At 40.0% G+C, this 18335-nt stretch overlaps 1 protein-coding gene across 7 annotated transcripts in view; it reads right to left on the reverse strand.

Moving 5' to 3' along the window:
* Positions 1–18335, reverse strand: part of PLXNB2 (plexin B2) — a 258286-nt gene that overhangs the window by 50891 nt on the left and 189060 nt on the right. For all 7 annotated transcript variants that reach the window (XM_030479224.1, XM_030479220.1, XM_030479225.1 and 4 more), the window contains 7 exons: positions 17276–17426; positions 14867–14981; positions 14014–14116; positions 13449–13550; positions 8228–8320; positions 6946–7027; positions 1772–1944 (listed from right to left, as the gene is read on the reverse strand). In XM_030479224.1, the coding sequence (XP_030335084.1) occupies positions 1772–1944; positions 6946–7027; positions 8228–8320; positions 13449–13550; positions 14014–14116; positions 14867–14981; positions 17276–17426 (819 nt within the window). The remainder of the gene's footprint in view (positions 1–1771; positions 1945–6945; positions 7028–8227; positions 8321–13448; positions 13551–14013; positions 14117–14866; positions 14982–17275; positions 17427–18335) is intronic.

Raw genomic sequence — 18335 nt, forward strand, 5'->3', positions numbered from 1 at the left:
TAGGCTGATGCTAATTAAATAACTTGCAATTAAAATGAGGACTTCTCCACTGCAATTGGACTTCTTCCTGGACTTCTTCCAGGTTGAAATATGGCCCAAACAGGCACTTGAATTCTGAATATTTGTTGGGAGATTAACCTGCTTTCCTATGTAATATTTGCAGCACCTCCAGCAAGACCTTTTCAGGTCTCCAGCTTTGAAGGGCTGCAAGTTTACCATCAAGGATGGTATCAAGAAGGATGCAGAGCCCCAAATGCAGTAATTGGAAGCCAAACAAATGCAGCTTCTGAAAGTCTGGACTTTAATGTCTACTCCACCAAAATCTGAGCTTCTTAGATCTAAGCAAGTCTGAGCACAGTGACATGGCTGCTGCCAGTTGCCCAGCTTCAGAATCACTTGCTCTGTCTTCCCGCTGGTTCAACTTCCTGAAACTTCTGCCTGCTGGCCATCCCTTTGCACTCAACCATAAATAAACTAGCTGAAAAATGACTTAATGGCTTGTGTAGATGTTTTCAAATATTTGTTCAAATCTGAGGCTAATAAAAGCTTTGAAAAAAAAAATTTAGTATTTAATCCACACCCATGTACAAACAGTACCCCAGGTGAAAACATTCTTATTTTTTCTTTGTTTTCCTTTTCCTTCCCACTCAAATAATCTTTATCTGAGACCAGGTACCACACAAGTATCCTTCTCCACACTTCCTGTTGAGATTTTAGGGTGTTTGCCTGCCTTGGCAGACCTCAGCTGTTTACCTACCATTTCTTCTTACACACATCATCATGGCCAACCTCCTCCAGCACGCTGCTGGTCTGCCTGTACCCAGACTGCACCCCTAACTGTGCAGCCTCAGGAGATTCAGCATCTCTACCAGTTTGAGCCACAGGTTTCAGAATTAAACAGTTCCTATTGAGTGAAACAGCGCTGTTATAACTCTCAACCTCTGCCATACTCAACGTCTTTAATAGCCTGGGGTATGTTCTCATCAAACGGTGTGTCTGAAGTTCAAAGTACTGATACCACTGTTGCAGCAATTTAGATTTGCTCAGTGGAAGTACATGCCATGCTTTCCTTGACAATTATGCCCAGGAAAACAGCCTTTGCTTGTTGCTGGGAAGGACAAGAATTTATTACTTCTTGCTTAGGGTACTGGTTCACCAGTGTGGACAACACCCTTCCCTCACCCTGGGTGAATGCTCCAATCACAGAGTAATTCAGAGTTACTCATTTGGTCTCTCTGACTCCTTACATTCAACTTCTACAGCCTTGGGTTTGATTCTGGTGTGGACTGGAAAATATCAATGACACCTGGAAAACAGTTTGTGAGGCAGAAACAACCTGCTCCCTTATTAAACACTATTTAAAAGTCGTGTTTGAAGCCTGTTAATGAGCCTGCTGAGTGCTTGTAGTTCCAGGAGCAGTGAACCTCTTTTACACACTTATTTCAGGTAGAAAGGACTTCAAGAGAGAAAAAAAATCCATGCTGATTCCCAAGAATCAAGTGCCACGTTTAAGTGCACGCTGCTAGCCTGGCTTCTGGCACACTGAGGAAAAGGCTTGAAAAACAAGGAGTCTCAAAGACTCCATTCAGTCTCTTATTTTGAGTCTTTACAAATCTCTCTCACACATCACTACCGGCATTATTCCCTTGCAGCTATTGCAGAGGCTTACTTAACACCCTAAGAAAAAACCCCTGCCTTTCAGTATGAGCTTGCTTGGATGCTTTCCTCTGAAAAATAATACACTGGTAGGGAGAGAAAAAAGCAATCTTACGCGAGTGATTTCTGGATGAGGACACGTGTCGGTGGGAGGAGCGTGACAGAGTTTTTCATACACGCACTTGCCGGGCTTGCCATCTTCTTCACACCAGACACACTTATAGTCGCGATGGGCCGCGAGGCATAAGCTGCAGTCGCTTCGTCCGTAAGAGCAGTTGTACAGAGTCACTGAAATATGAGCGGTAAATGCACTTAGACATTTTCCTCTGGTTTAAGGATATTCAGTGTGTTATATGAAGGAAAACTAATCTTATGTACAAAGTTCAGTGGAGCTATGTGAAGAATATGCACACTCTGTACTTAACCCATGAATGATGTTGAGAGAAAACTGTATTTTTCCCTGTATGGAAAACCTGAAATCTATCCATGTGCAGAGGTATGAATGAACTATCAAGTAAAACCTAAATGCATTTTTGTTACTCAGGCACTGTCAAAACATTTAAGTACAAAGTCCTTTCTTTGACTATCCTCAATAAAACTGCTTATACAACTGTTCAAAGACTGGTTCAAATGAACAGGTCCTCCTGGCGTACCAGGAGTCAGATGTAGAAGGGTATAAACTCTGCATTGGTGTCAATAGGGACAGACATCAGCTGGCATGGGACCTCTGCCAGTCACTTATTTAAAGGAAGAGAGCTGCCTTTGTGGGCTATTTCCAGGACATTTGGGCCTTTCCAAAATCATCACTAAAGCCTGAACTGGATAGAAAGTTAACACTTAATGAAGTGTTATCCTTCGTTCAAGTTAATACCTCTTCATTTCTCCATTCTTCTCTGTTTTCTTCCTTTTGTTTTCCCTTTCGTCTTGAATTGCCATCCTGATGTACACTTTATTCACTCTGCAGCAGGGTTTAATTCTAGGTTTTTTGAGTTAAGAAATCAGGCCTAACAGTCCTACTGATGAATCATGCACCAACTGTCCCAGACACTAAGCTTGTTTTGGCCCCCATCAATCTCTAGCATGATGCACAGTCACTGAACAAAATTAATTTGCCTAAATAGATGCAAAGCTGAGACATAGCTGGGTGGCTCGGCACCATATGGAAAGCCTGGGCTTGCAAGAAAACATTTGGAGATGCACTTGAGAGCTAACCCAGAAGAAAGCAGACTGAAAAGATGCCACCCATTTCTCTAGGGGAAGCATGCAAATTGCACAGATTACCCAGCGTGTGAGTGCCGTGCTCCTCTGGGAAGGCGAGCTTATTATTGTAAAGAGGGAAACTTCTTGCTCCCTCCTTTTCTGCTCCTTCCCTTCCTGCCTGCTTCTCTCCACTCTCTTTTTTTTCCTGGCCATACAGCCTCTACCACTCAGGCTCTGGCACTTGTTGAGTCTTCCTGTAAATCCACTTAACTTACCAGAACAGCAGAAAACTATCCAGGTTTCCTCCTGTGCTCTTTCAAGAGTTAAATGTGCTCACAGATGGGAGTGGGAAGTGCAAGACAGACTCAACATCTCCCCTTTCCAGTAGTGATAAGCTGGTTTATGTGCTCATTAAGTCTCAATAAATGGCACCCTTACTGGCATTGGGTTTTTTTCAAAGGAGATTCATCCTTAAAGATGTAGGAAGCAAAGCGAAGTAAACAGATGTGGGCAAAAGAGACTAGGATAAATCCCTTTGAGATTACATATGGCAAAGGCCATCAAAAATGCCTATTTAAAGAAAGCTTTTATTCTCAGAGGAGCAGGACTCTAGGGACGATACTGGAGAAACCACTCTCCAGTCACTAACATTTCAATGCACTTGGTACCTTCCTAGATAACAGCAGCAGCAGTAGCTTTTAAAATCTAATTCCAAGAGGCTACCATGTCAGATTTCTACTGAAACGAAAAAGTAAAATGAGAATGCTGCTTTTCCATTATTTTTTAGCAGTGCCCTTATTTCCCTGGTAGGCATGAACAATATTACAGATGCCCCAAACTTGGCTACGGTCTCTCTGACAGTTGCATAAGAGTACATAACCTCATAAGAACAGTCTTTTTCTAAAAGCTGCATATTTAAAAACCTCAGAATTCAGTTTCACAGCAAGTCTTTAATAAAATAACATGTTTTTATTCTTTCCCTTACACTGAATGCCATGATGAAGCCTGGTTTTAATCCTTCTTGCATTTAATCAGCATATCCACTTGATTTCAGATAGCTTTACCAGCAAAAACTCAGCTAACACACCACTGGAGGTATATGCGAAATGGAGGGACTTTGGCATTTGCAACAATAAATCAATGAGAAAGAGCACCCGTTTGATTCAACCCCTATCTTGAGTTCTCAAGGAATCGATGAGCACAAAGCAGGAGGAGCATCATTTACCTCTTATAGTGAGCACATCGATATGGAAGTCACTGAGCAACAAACATAACCCAAGCAATGTTTTCAACAGTTTATGTGTTAAATCTTCATTTTGTATATTGGATGTGAACATAGTGCTGGGGAAAAGCATCTATGCTGCAAATTGCTTTTGAAGGAACCGGATTGCTTTCTTAATCCAGCACTCTGAAAGGTTGCTATTGAACAGGAACTTGAGCAGGTAACATTGTTAAGCAAATCTTCCCCTTGCCTCCCTAAACCCCCATTTCCTACCCACACTGCCCCATGACCTCCTGGTATGGCACGGGAACATGCTTACTGAATTACCTTGTTACCCTTCATCAGCTGGACAGGGATTTTCATCCCACCCCTCAGTAAACAATGTCAGCACTGCAACATCTTGATGTCCCTCACATCCAGTTGCATAAATGTAATGGAAAAAGCTATGGCCTTAAAGCATTAAACACACTCCCCTCCCCCGCCCCGTTCACTGATCAGCTCATTAAACGGACCAGCAGCAAGCCACTCATTAGATTCAGACTCTTATCCATCACCTTGAGATACCAGCTGTGAAATCATTGATAAAAAGGACAAAGGATGAAAAGGATATATTGGATTTCATACTGTTCAGAACCCCTGATGGCGTGAGATGTAAAAACGCCATCGTAACTTAGCATTCACTAAGTGTAAAAAGAAAGGGTTCTTTCACTGGCAGGTTCAAAGGTGCTTCTCAGCAGCAATCGCATACCCAAAGCCAATTCTTTTCGAGATGTACAAAACCATGCTCTGGATTTCATATGGCAAGGAAATTTAAAAGCAGGAGATAATTTGGATTAAAAAAATCCCTTTTATACCAAAAAGAGATATTTGCTGACAATTTTTCAATTTCCCTCTTGCATGGGTTCTATATTTCAATTTGAATGATAATATTTCTTTAATAATTCAGCTACTTCTTTTTTTTTTTAGTATTTTTCTCAGTCTTGGAAAAAAGATGTTGGGAACATTTGGTCAAAATTCTGCAGTTCTAAACACCACAGCCTTTGGAATGGAAATTAAGACAGTGTGAGATTGTAATATGACCTCCCTGTAACATTCATGCCAGGTCCTCTTTTAAGTGCTTTCAACACTGCACACAGAGCCATAGGGAAAATCTTCTAAAAACATACTTCTATGCTGCCAATAAGAAAGGGAATAAATTTAAATATTGTACAGATGGAAAAATATGGTCTGAAAATTTAATTTGTAGGGGAAATTACTTGGTGACAGTGTTAGTTTTCGTGATGCTGGTTCATCACACAAGTAACAAGTGTGTTGCCTCCCAGTTTTTGCAGTATTGTGCCTTAAACTTCAGTTCAAAGGAATGTAAGGTAGCTCCCAGCTTCTAGGTACTGCTCCACTGATTTTGATGGAGCTTCCTCATCTTAGCTCAGGACTAGGCTCGCAGACATAATTGCTTCATCATTGTATGTTGAAAGAAATAAATGTATATTTACAAAGGACTTTATATTGGAGACCAAGTCTTTGTGCTATAAACCACTTATTATACTTCTTTTTGCCATAGAAATTAATGAATAAAGTCTTGAGCTGAAAGTGCGCTGAATGTTTCCATGTATTGCTGATTGCCAGCAGACATAAAGACTGCAGAACCTGTCTGAGCTGAGACACAGCTGAAAGTTGAGATTTCAGGTGATGTCCATATGAACGACAGTGAGAAGGATCCCCTTTCTGCTGTTGGAGAGGGAAAGTTCATTGGTGAAGCGAAACGGCCATTGGAAAAAAAAAAATAATAATCAAGCTGCTTAAGTACATTGGAACTGTGAAACTTTGCTTTTAAGTTGCTCTTCAGAGCACAGCAAACTGGCAAATCATAGAATAGTTTGGGTTGGAAGGGATCTTCAAAGGTCATCGAGCCTAAACCCCCTGCAGTAACAGGGACATGTTCAACTAGATCTGGTTGCTCAGACCCCCATCCAACTGGACCTTGAATGTTTCCAGGGGTAGCGCATCTACCACCTCTCTGGGCAACCTGTTTCTGTGTTTCATTGTAAGAAGTTTCTTGGTTATATCTAGTCTAAATCTCCTCTCTTCTACTTTAAAACCATTACACCTTGTCCTATTGCAACAGGCCTTGCTAAAAAGTTTGTTCTTATAAGCCCCCTTTAAGTACTGAAAAGCTGCAATAAGGTTTCCTCACAGCCTTCTTTTCTTCAGGCTGAAAATCCCCAACTCCCTCTTCCTGTCTTCACAGCAGAGGTGCTCCAGCCTTATCATCATCATGTGGCCCTCCTCTGGACCTGCTCCAACAGGTTCACGTCTTACTTAGGACTCCATTGCTGAACTCCAGGTGTGTTCTCACAAGAGCAGAGTAGAGGGGCAGAATCAACTCCCTCACCCTGCTGGTCGGCTTCTCTTGATACAGCCCAGCACATGCTGGCTGTCTGGGATGCAAATGCACACTGCCAGGTCATGTTGAGCTTCTTGTCAACCAACATGCCCAAGTCCTTCTCCTCAGAGCTGCTCTCAATGCATTCTCCTCCAAGTCTGTATTTGTGCTTGGGATTGCCCTAAGCCACATCCAGAACCTTGCACTTGGCCTTGTTGAACTTTGTGATGTTGGCATTGGCCCACACTTCAAGCCTTTCAAGGTCCCTCTGGACGGCATCCCTTCCCTCCAGCTTGGTGTCATCAGCAAACTTGTTGACAACACTGATGTTTAATTAAGGAGTTTAGTCCTAATAACTTTTGAACTGTCAGATTTGTTTCACCCAAACCAGTAAAACCTACAAAGGTAACATTTTTATTCACATTAAGAAGGGACAGATTATTTACTGCCATTAACCTCCCATTAATCCCATATTCTTACTTACCCATCAGTTTGCTGTCAATCTTGACCTTATCTGTTCTTATGGATAAGTTAAGTTGCAGAGTCTCATTTGCACTGTAGGAGAACTGGAAAAGATGACAAAATAGAGATATCTATACCTTTATTTGGCAAGGTTAACTTCATGTGTTTTCTATGATTCTCAATAATCGGAGCTGTGAAGGTTTTAGAAACTATTCCAAATATTATGGTCTTTTTTTTCATCTAGTCCAAATACATCTATAGAAAAATGATAATGAACCTAATCTTTCACAATCAAAATTGTCAAGTACCAAGGGACAGCAATATCTGAATATTCACTTTTCATGAAGTTCATTTACATTTGGTTATGAGTATCCAAGTAGCAAAGGTACTGTTCAGATTCAGTAAGTGTAGATGCTGATCCTGCTGAGTTCTCCCTTCCCACACCATCTGGTCCAATTACTTCTGTGGACACGGCAGACTCGCACCACATGGAGGGGAAATCTCTTGCATCTTTTGCAGTGCAACCCCTCATTATTGCCAAAGCACAAGGTTCACATGCTCCAAGACATGAGCTTCTGCTCATGTTGAAAGACAACAGCAACAACAACTGGTGGGAAGGGAAAAGAGCAAAGAAAAATACAATGGCTTTATGAAGCAAATGCTATTTGTGCTATTTGTGCTATGCTCAAATGGCGCATAAATGCTATTAGTTTTCAAAACTACTCTGTTAGTAAGCTTGTAAGACATAAAGGTTAAAATCAGCATAACATTTGTGAGTTCAACTTTGAGCTTGGTAAATAGACTATTTATTTAAAAATACTATTTCCTTTCTCTGTAGAATAAACCAGAGTGAAAGAAACGTAGCTATTAAGTAGCCAAACAACATACTGTTACCATTCCCATTTTTACAGATGAAAATATGGGAAGGATAATAATTTTGAGTGTGTAGAGAGAAAGCTCTAAGATCTCAACTTCTATCCTTGATGGTTTCAACAGGTTGCATAAAAAGTGAAGAATAAAAGATTAATGGTCCCGAATTTCTCCAGAGCCAGTTCAATGAATCCATGGATTGCATAGGTAGAGAAATCAAGGAGAAAGATTGGGGTCTTTAAGGGGAGACCTCAGGAGCTCTGAGCTAAAGCTTCTGCCTTTGACTGCTACTGCCAAAGGAGAATCTCCATCAGAGGTGACTTTCTTCTCTGAGAGAAACCAATGTTACCTGTATATTTCTGGACACGTGGGCACTGGAACAGGACTATAAGAACAGAATATATTTGGTAGTTTAATCATATTTGTGCATTTACCTCTTTACTCATGAATGAAAATGTTCCTTCATCTGATTCATCAACAGGAGCTTCAAATTCAAACTGGCTGTTTCCTACCACAAATTTTTTATCCTATGGAAGAGAAAAGTTCAGCTTAGGCTTCATATATCATCACCAACTGTAAGAAAATATGACCAGACAATATCCTGTTCAGCACTGGAAGTAATAAGACCAAATGGAGAAGGCTAACCAGTTAAAGTCATCTTCTAAAACAAAGCTAGCAAAACACTGAGCCAGTGCAATCTGCTACTTTGCTGCAGCTCCTCCAAGGTTGATTAAAGGTGGAAGCACCAAGCAGTACAAATAAAGCAGGATATATCTAGCATTCCATTTTAGGGAGCAATAGGAAAAAGCCAAGAGATGTGAATATTGGATGGCTTCACACATCAGATGTGTTATTAACAGAGCTGTGTGAGTTCTGCCCTTTAAGGTTTTCTCTGTAGGGATCCTGGGCAGAGCAGGAATGCAAGAATTGCACAGGAAACTGGAATGAACATCTGTCAGATCTTGCTGGCTTTGTTTCCCCTGCCTCACCACAACTCCAACTGTGATTTCACAGGACAATCTTTGATGGCAGCACCAGCTTAAGCATATTCCTGCCTCATGGACACCTTTCTCCCCTTCTCTTCTCCCTAGGCCCTAAATCCATTAATTCCTGCCTTTAGGCTGCATACAGACCTGTGCTGCACCAAAAAAACTCAGCTCAGCTGTTCTGTGATTCAATTGAGGAACTGAGCCAAATACATCACCCCACAACACTATTTCTTTGCTGGGTCATTCTGCTCTAGCCCACAGGACAGCTGTGCAGACAGCTTTGCCAGAAGAACCAGATAACAAAGTACGTGGCAAGTATATTTTCAGACACTATTGTTGGTAGAGACTTAGGAAACCAGAACCCCCAGGAGGACAAGGACACCTTCACCTTTACAGAATCATAGAATGCCCTGGGTGGAAAGGGACTTTAAAGATCATCTAGTCCACCTTCCACAAAGCTCCATCCATCCTGGCCTTGACCACTTTCAATGACAGGGCACCAACGACTTCCCTGAGCAAAGTGTTCCAGTGCCTCACCACCCTCATCATAAAAGATTTCTTCCTTACATCCTATCTAAATTTACACTTTTTATTTTCAGTTTAAAACCGTTGTCCCTTGTCTTGTCCCTACAGGCCCTGGTAAAAAGCCTCTCTCCATCCTTCTTATAAGCCCCTTTTATATACCGAAAGGCCACAAAAAGGTCATGCTGAGCTTCTTGTCAACCAACATCCCTAAGTCCTCCTCAAGGTTGCTCTCAATCCAGTCCCTGCTCAGCCTGTGTTTGTTTTTGGTATTGCCCAACCCAGGTACAGAACCTTGCTGGTGGCCTTGTTGAACTTCATGAGAACTTCATTTTGATGTATTCTGTGGATGTAAAGAACTCGTTCCTGCTTTCATCTAGAAACACTTCAGCCTTGGAGTACATGGCAAAAAACCAACGGTTACTTGATTCCTCTTTCCTGTTCTGAGGCTTAGTAAGTTGTCTTCTGCTGTCATCTAAGACTCATGTATTAGGATCTTATCCTATTTATTTGTAGCTACTTCTTCAATGCTGGAATCACTGGTAACTTAGGGAACACTAAGTTTATCCAATTAGTGCAGTTGAAACCTTTTCTATTACATCTTCACTGTGACAAGGCTGGCAGTGGACCCAAGAGCCCACTAAGATTTGGGGCTGAGGAGGAGCACACATTTTACATGCATATGTTTTTTAGCCAGGTAAATGGCCACACTCTAGTCTCTGTGAGGTTTATATTATAGCAGACCTTCCACTTCTTTCTTCTCAGAAGATGCATATAGAAAATAAGCTACTGACTGAGCTCTGAAAAGCCTTTTCTGAAAGTTTTACAGCCCATTCTGCTTTACAAAAAAGTCTACATACTCTAAGTTTTAAGGCATTGTACAAATCTCTATTTTGAGGGATGCTGCCTCAATTTCTCCAGTCCACATATTTCAATATATCATGTGTTTTTCAGAAGTGTTCAAATTCTGCTGCTGCTGTGTCAGGCTTTCCCACACACTTAACAGAAGGTGCTGGGAGAGGAAGGGTTTCAATGTGCTGCTACCTGGAGTGAATGGAAATCAGGAGTTGCTATACCAGGCTCTTGAGCAGAAGGCCACAGAGCTTAGAGATTCAGCAGTCTGGGTGCAAGGAGAGGCATGTAGCAAACACTGGGAAGTGGGTTACACATCAGACACGCATGATACAGACAGATCCAAACAGGAAAATCTTCAGAGGGCTAATAAAGTTATCTTGATATTGGTACATCTCTCTCTTCTACTGTGCCAATCTTTCAAGGATTCAGTCAGAGAATGTCTCTCAGAAGTTGCATGCAACATGACTGATCAGGACTAAACTTTCCTCTCAAATGCTTGCTCTGGATGAGGCTATGCCCAAGAGAACGACAACAGCTTGGACTTACTTTCAGAGGAAGGCGGGGCAGAAAAACACTCAACAGCTTCTCCTCGTTTAGTCTATTTCCACCTAGTGGATGTGCTCACGAGGAGATTTATTCATTGTACCATAAATGTTCACAAGTTAAGAGGGGCGTACAAAATGTGTGAGCTAATTCCTCCACCCTCAGTTCTGCAATAGAAGTTTTAGAAGCCATCCACCTCTTCTACTCACTAAGCCCAAACCTTCACTGCTCCACCTAGAAAAAGAGATGCTTATACGCACAATGCTGGCTAGTGTTCTTAGTCACCCATGGTAAGACAGGTTGTGCATTGCCTTTTTAAGCAAAACACAGATTAAACCAAGATTATAGAGTTCAGAGTGACAACATAACATTCATTTTTGCTTTTTCTAAGCAAGGATTTAGGCAAGGAAAATAGGAGGAAGATGTATATATACCAATGTCCTAATCAATAAAGACCTTAAATGTGCTCATAGCTGCATGACTGCTTGCTCCAAACACACGGTAATGCGAGCATATCCCATGGCAAAATTGTTCCACATGAGAAGCCAAATGCTATTTTGCATTTGGGTTGCAGGCCAAACCCTACAAAATGTCTATCCGTGGCTTCTCCTGAGCCACCCTGCCCTCCATGAGATGTTTACCAAAGTAGGTTATGCCCTTACTCAAATGAACTTCCAGTAACCAGTTACTGCTTCAGATAGCATGATCCCACAGGCATGAGTGCCTGTACGATTACAACTATTTCATGCCTTATTTCTCTGTTTTCACATATACTTAGAGGTCTGTGTATGCAGCTGTAGTCACTGTGTGTGCCTATTCAAGTCCTGGCACTGAAGGCATTATTGTTTTGGCTTAAAAAATGCACCTCTGTACCAGGATATATGGAGCTGCTCCCATGACAGAGATGACGTTCACACATGGCTCTCACCTAAGAAAAATTATTGTGACATCATGTGACACCTATAGCTCCCCAGCATCTTTCCAGCCCAGGGCCTATGCATTCATCTTACTACTTACAGAGACTTGAATTCCACTTAAGCCTTCCCAGTTCCATGTTAAACAAATGCACACTAGGTCTGGTCTGTAGACAAACTGTTAAACATTGCTACCCATGACAAAGCATTCAATTCACAGGATGTTCTCTGCCTTTGTTAAATGTAATTGATACCTCACAGGGAAAAAAAAAAGGACAGACGCTTTTTCATTCCCTTTTCTCTACCAGTAGTTCAGAAAGACTAAAGTGCTTATTCACAGAATGATAACACAGATGTAGGAGGTTTTGGGTTCCTGCTGTTGTTTCTTCTCCTTGGAGGAAAAGGGTCCTCTAGAAGTCAAATTCAGCACATCTAGATTATGCATCTGCCCTGAATTTGTTCTCCAGAGAGAATGGGCTCTTCCACTTATATCAAAGGAGCAGGGAAAGGTTTTCATCTTGCGCAGAAAAACAGCTCTTCACAACATTAAACAAAAGAAATGTGATGTGAGTAAATTCTTTGGAATAATTTTCTATTTTTACCAAATAGAGCTGTGGCCTTAAAGACAAGTGTTGTGTGCCTCATCTTGCACACAGCCAGACATCCTACCAGGGACAGGTCCTGGCATCTTGGAGAACAGACCAAATTCATCAAATTGCTTTTTCTTGTTTACTTATATTTTAAGGTTGTCAAGCAACCATGTTTGGTTTTGAACATATCTACGTATAGATACGCATGGTCTCAATACATTTATAGTGTAGTGATACACAGCATGGTCTTCACATGATTGTAGTGCTTAAGGGTTGCTTTTCACCTTTCTCTCCAGACCTGTTTACCTTTTTCCATCCCTTGGCAGGTGTAGCAGAGGTGATAGAAGGACTTTGTAAGCTATAAAGTACTTCAGTTTGGCAAAGTGAAAAAAAAAACAACCCTTAAAAACCGAGCACTTTCTTTCCCTTGATAGATGACTGGTAGCTAAAGCAATCGATGCAGTCTCCAGCATATCTATCATCAATTCACATTTACACAAAGGCAACACAGAAACAAACAGTAGAAACTAAGAACAATACTTGAGCTATCATCTAAAGAAGTGGGTTTTAAGCTTTGTTTTTATCAAAGTAACAATACCATTTTATGCATTGTCTAAGTTATAAAACAATATAAAGTTGGGTCAAACTCTGACTTCTTAGAAGCTTTATAATTTACTTTCTGGAAGAAAATACTGAGAAAGAGAAGCCTTTGCTACAGCTGAGAAAATACTTGATCTTCTGGTTTGATGGTTACACATACAAAAGAAAAAAAAAGTCAAAAAACTGTTTTATCCAAACTGAGAAACATTTAATTTCTGAGTGCATTTTTTGTTTGAAAAGTGAAAACTGAATTAAGCACAACGAATGATTTCATTCTAGGATAAAAAAAAGGTGCATATTTAATTAGAAAAAAGATATGAAGCATTCACAATTCCTAAAACTCTCCTCATTTCATTAGATAAAAAGTAATTGTCAAGTGTTTCAGTAGGTCCAACTTACATTCTTTAAACACCCCCTGCCTTATGTTTGGTAGTTAAAATATTTTGTCCAGCTCTGATTCTGTCTTGGTGATGACTCTACCACAGTAACCAATATTATATCAAACTTGAATGTGTAGCTCTTTTCCTTCTTTAAAAACAATTGCAAGCAGAATCTCCAAGGAACACAAACTAATGCATTAGGGGTGTGGCTGCAGTTTAAGTGGAATTCAAATGACAGCTGGTTTTGAATTAATCTGCTTACCTGATAATAAGCTAGATGCCTTCCCTCAAAATACACCGTTGTTCGGTACTCCATTGGTATTAATGGAGGGTTAGGATTTAGAAACTGAGGGCATTCTTCTTCCTGGGGAGAGAAACATTTTATGTTATTCCAAATAAAAAGTCTTATCACAACAAGCTCCAATGGCCTTCGGACAATGGAATGATTGTTCTGAAGAACTTCATGCTTAAAATACAGTGACAGATTTGATTACACCCTTTCAAATTAGACATGCTAAAAATGACTGCAGCACATGTCAAAGCTGTGGGTGATTATCTTTCCCAGTCTTGAAATCTTGTTCCTCCCATTGAAATAAAATAGTAAAAGGAACAAAAATATCCTTTCAGGAGTTATTCAGTCTCACTGCCCCTCCTCAATCACACCCTTAAATTCCCACCTCCGCACTGTCACTAAAAAAAAACACATTACACTTCTGCAGTTAACTTTAGAATCATTTTTAAATCTCTAATTCAACCAATTGATGTGAGAGGAAAAGAAAAAAATATTTCACTAATAAAAACCTAATAAACTTATTTTTAAACATTACCATATTTTGTTTAATCACATCCTGTACTGAAGAGGACTCTTCACAGATATGTCTCTTCCAGTCCCACTGGCAATTCCATCTATTGCTTGCACAGGAATAGCATCTACAAATTTAACATGATAGTCATGACAAACTGACAAGCTTGTTCCTCCATTGACAAAAAAAGTAAATGAAATTCCATCTATATTTATGGAGGAGAGATAAATCTGTTACAGCATCCTTACTATATTAAGCTGAAAACTTCATAGTAATAACAGTTCAAGAACCCCAGGAAGCTATTTTCTCTCTTCAGTATTTGAGCAAGGAGCAGAAAACCACAGCATCTCACACAAACTCTGAGATCAAGTCTGAGAGGACTAAATGTCTTGATTGACCTGATGAGGATGAATGAAATGGGGTTTGGGTTGGCTGCATCTGCCCTTGGGCAGCAACATCTCAAGCAGGGCAAACAGGGGCAGGGTCAGCTTTGACTGTCCTGTTTGAACACAAACCCAACACGCAACAAACCCAACGACAACCCAAAGCACCAATCTGCCATTTGAGGGAACAAATAGCTAAGCAGATGTCCACCTGTGGATACATTAGCAGCTACAGACATAGCTACCCAATGAACTGGCTTTTAATTATACATGCCATGAATATTCATATTCCACATGTTTTATGTTACCAGATCACCTAGTGCCCTTCAGCCATTTTTAAACTCCATTAAAATGTAAGAAAAAGAATTTGGATGCTGGCAAATTGAGAGTGCCAAAAGCTTAATTATGAAATGATTGAGTAACTCAGCAGCCAGTTACCTGAAACACCATGCTACAGGCCCTAAACACCTAAGTTAAGAAGCTGAAATACTTACGGCTGATTTTCAAAAAGATTCATTGCTTCTTCACAGTCATAAAAAGGGTAAGTATGTGATGCAAAAAATATCTTGTTCTTTCCAAAGGTTAACTGAAGTGGAACTGAAACATGATCTATCACAAAAGAAAAGAAAAATATCTAAGTGGCTGTTGAATTCTTGAGCTGAATGATACAATGATAATATTTTTATTATTTTACAGGACATAAGCAAATATTTAACTATACTGTTGACACTCTGGATCTCATGACCTGTTATACTTTAGATCTATCAATCAGCCCTGTTTTGTCTTTTTAAGCTTTACAAATTTTTTGGCACATGGTTGTCAGAAGAAAAGCAGAGATGGGATAAAGGGAAGAAGCAAAATTACAGAATAGCTTTGTTTTACGAAAGTGTTTCTCAGTGGTGCTATCATCATGCTAGAATTTTAGAGTCTAGAAGAGCACAAAAAACTGAATAAGGAGATTATTGAACACAGATGAAAACTGGCACAAGAACAGTCATTTTAAATAAAACATTTTCTTAAATATGAATATGTCTGCATGTAAAATTACTTCTTTCATTTGTGGATTAAAACTGTCGTCATATGAATTAAAGCAAGTGATCTTTGTGGTTAATGCCCTGCAATGCTTAGTTACCACAGGCACTATGATCTCCAGTTTGCCATACACGATTTCTCCACAAATGTACCTCTTGTCTGGATTATCACTGAACTAAGAGTAGAAAATTTATCTTCAGAAACTGGTGCTTTCCTCAGTGAAGCTGTTTGAAATACCTTTCGCAGAAGTCATTAAGCCCATGTGACAAGCTATTTCACAAGCTATTGAGCAATTTCAAACTCTGCTTTCCCTGAACAGGTTCTTGGAAGACCATCAACTGCTTGGCTGGAAGTCACCTTTGCCTGCACTGGATCCTCTGAATATTTCAGACTGGTAGGAATGCCAGGGGATTTCCTAGCAATGGGACTATAAAAAACATCGTTACTGTCTAGAAATGCCCTATTCCCTTTGGAACCAAACACTATTGAAGTAACCCAGACTTTTTTGAACTCAACAGGATTTCTTAGCAGTAAGCGAATGGCTCAGGACTTTTTGTCACATGCTGCCAGAAACCACTGCCTGTGTTCATAACCATCTGCTTTCTGCTGAAGTGACTGCCAAGCTTCTGAGCATCTTTATATTACTTTTGAACATCCTTTCAGATGGATCCCTGTGCAACCAACCCAGACAGGCATATTATTTCTGGATGACTCAGTTACTCTAATGCCATCCCTGACAGACTCGTAGTCTCACATTTTATGCTGGAAGATACGAAGATGTCACGTTTACCAACCTGGTCGCTTTATGTCCTGCTTTACAAAATATTTAGGGAACATGAACTGGCCCTAAATAACAGAGTGCTGCTTGAACAGTTAGCATAATCTGGTACTATGACACACCCCAGCTAGTTTAAAACTTAAGAGGGAGATTTTAACATCATTACTCTTTCTGCAAATAAACCTGGATTTTGACCTGTTTCAGCCTTAAGAGAATTAAAGCTTATCTTAAAAAGTGCTTCCAAGTACTGCACTGACAGTTCATGGCTGTTGTGATACATATTGAAGGGTTATCCTAAGGGTACTTCTGCAAGCTGCAAGAGCACGTGTTTGTTGGTTTGTTTGCCTTTTTTATTCTTTTTTTAAATAAACAGTGCTGTGTAACCAGTTTTATCCCATGTGTTTATGCATCAAGATGTAAGAACTTAAAGCATGACTAAAGCACTATCTAGGAAATAGCACAAGAATTATGGTTGGCAACAGACCTTAAGCATATAATCAGTGGTTCAGAACAATGATACAGTCTTTAATTATACGATCACATATTTTTCCACTGGACTTACTAATGCAGAAGCTGTAAGGCACACAGTAGAAGGGGCAGAAGGCTTTATGAAAGAAAGGACAGCCTTGTGACTTGGACCAGAAAACAAGCCACTGAACTTCAGCTGACTAGAGCAAAACTAAGGCATCAGAGATGAAAAACTTCACATCTGAAGCACATATGCAGCTCTTCTGGCACCACAACTCAAGAGTGATTAAGTTAAGATTAGAGTAGCTGGGTTTTGTTTGTTTGGAACAGAGAATAGTATCTCTCTGGCTCTGTGTCTAAGCCTCTGCCAAGCTCCTGTTTCAGGTTCCTGGTAGAAACACCGGGAATGCTGCAGCTTGTAAATACAGTAATGGAAAAAGTTTGAGCAAACCTTTAAAAAAAAAAAAAAAAAGTTTGAACAGACAGTTCAGCAATAGACTATTTGCAGAAAGGGACTGGAAGAGGAAAAATACTTGTATGCAGCTCATATAAGAGCATCGCATTAGAAGCAGCAGGCTATGTTCTTTCCTCTTATTATATATGCAGGGTAGAAATATTTCTTTACCTTGGTGTTTTGGTGTTGGAGGAATTATATCAGGTGGATCACAGATAATAATCCCTTCTTTTAATTGAGCATAATGCGTTGTTTCACCAAACGTACACAAGACCTGGTCACTCTCAGTCAAAGTTGGCAATGGACTTACAGTCAGTTCCACCTGGAAACAAAATTTAAAAAGGGTAAAATATCTGAAGGAAATGAGCCCAGTAAGGTTTATGGCCAGAGAATTTCAACTACTCTTTTCTTTTTGGTGAGCAGCAATATTCTGGCCAGTATCACAGAAGATGGTTCTCCTTTTCAATTTTTATTTATTCCCACCTGCTAATCTTTTCTTCTTACACCTCTACCAATTTTTCCAGACTGGTTCTATGCTGAATTAGACTGGTACGAAAGCCTCTTGTCCTGTCAATGCCTTAGATCAAAACAAAAAAGTCTGTAAAGACACACCTAAAGCCTTTTATTGTTGTCCTCAGCATCCAGTTTAGCAACAGTAAACAGAGTGGTTAACACTTAAATCCTGACAAACTTAATTAAAATTATATTAACTTGGGTGTTACTGGTGAATAATGAAACCAAGGGTGGATGGGTTGGAAAAACTGGAGTTTGAAAGGGCTGAACAGAAAAGTGGCTTCCTCAAGACTCCACCTACATGCAAGAAACTCACTGAGTTCTATCATCAAAAAGGATTTCTAAATGATGGTGAGATCTTAACCTCCTCAAGGAAAGTACCAGAGTGCATGTGAGAAACTAAAAGCAAAATAAAATGAGAAAACTTATCAAGGAAAGAAGAAAAAAATTGAAATTAAATTTTGCATGCTGTCCTTGATTTAATGCTTCAGGTGTGTTAATTATACACTTTAACTTCTTCCATTTTGTACTGCCAGTAGAAATGACAATCATCCCTTTCTCTCTGAAACTGGCACAACATTATGAGTTGCAATGAGTTTTAGTGAGTAAAGGAATCATGAGGGGACAGCGGTATCAGTGCTGTTAGAAGCAGCATGTAAAAGCTCATTTGAAGTTGGGTTTGGTTTTGGGTTTTATGCATTTTTGCCTCAGATGCTGA

Source organism: Strigops habroptila, chromosome 3, assembly GCF_004027225.2.
Source record: "Strigops habroptila isolate Jane chromosome 3, bStrHab1.2.pri, whole genome shotgun sequence".
Lineage (NCBI taxonomy): Eukaryota > Metazoa > Chordata > Aves > Psittaciformes > Psittacidae > Strigops > Strigops habroptila.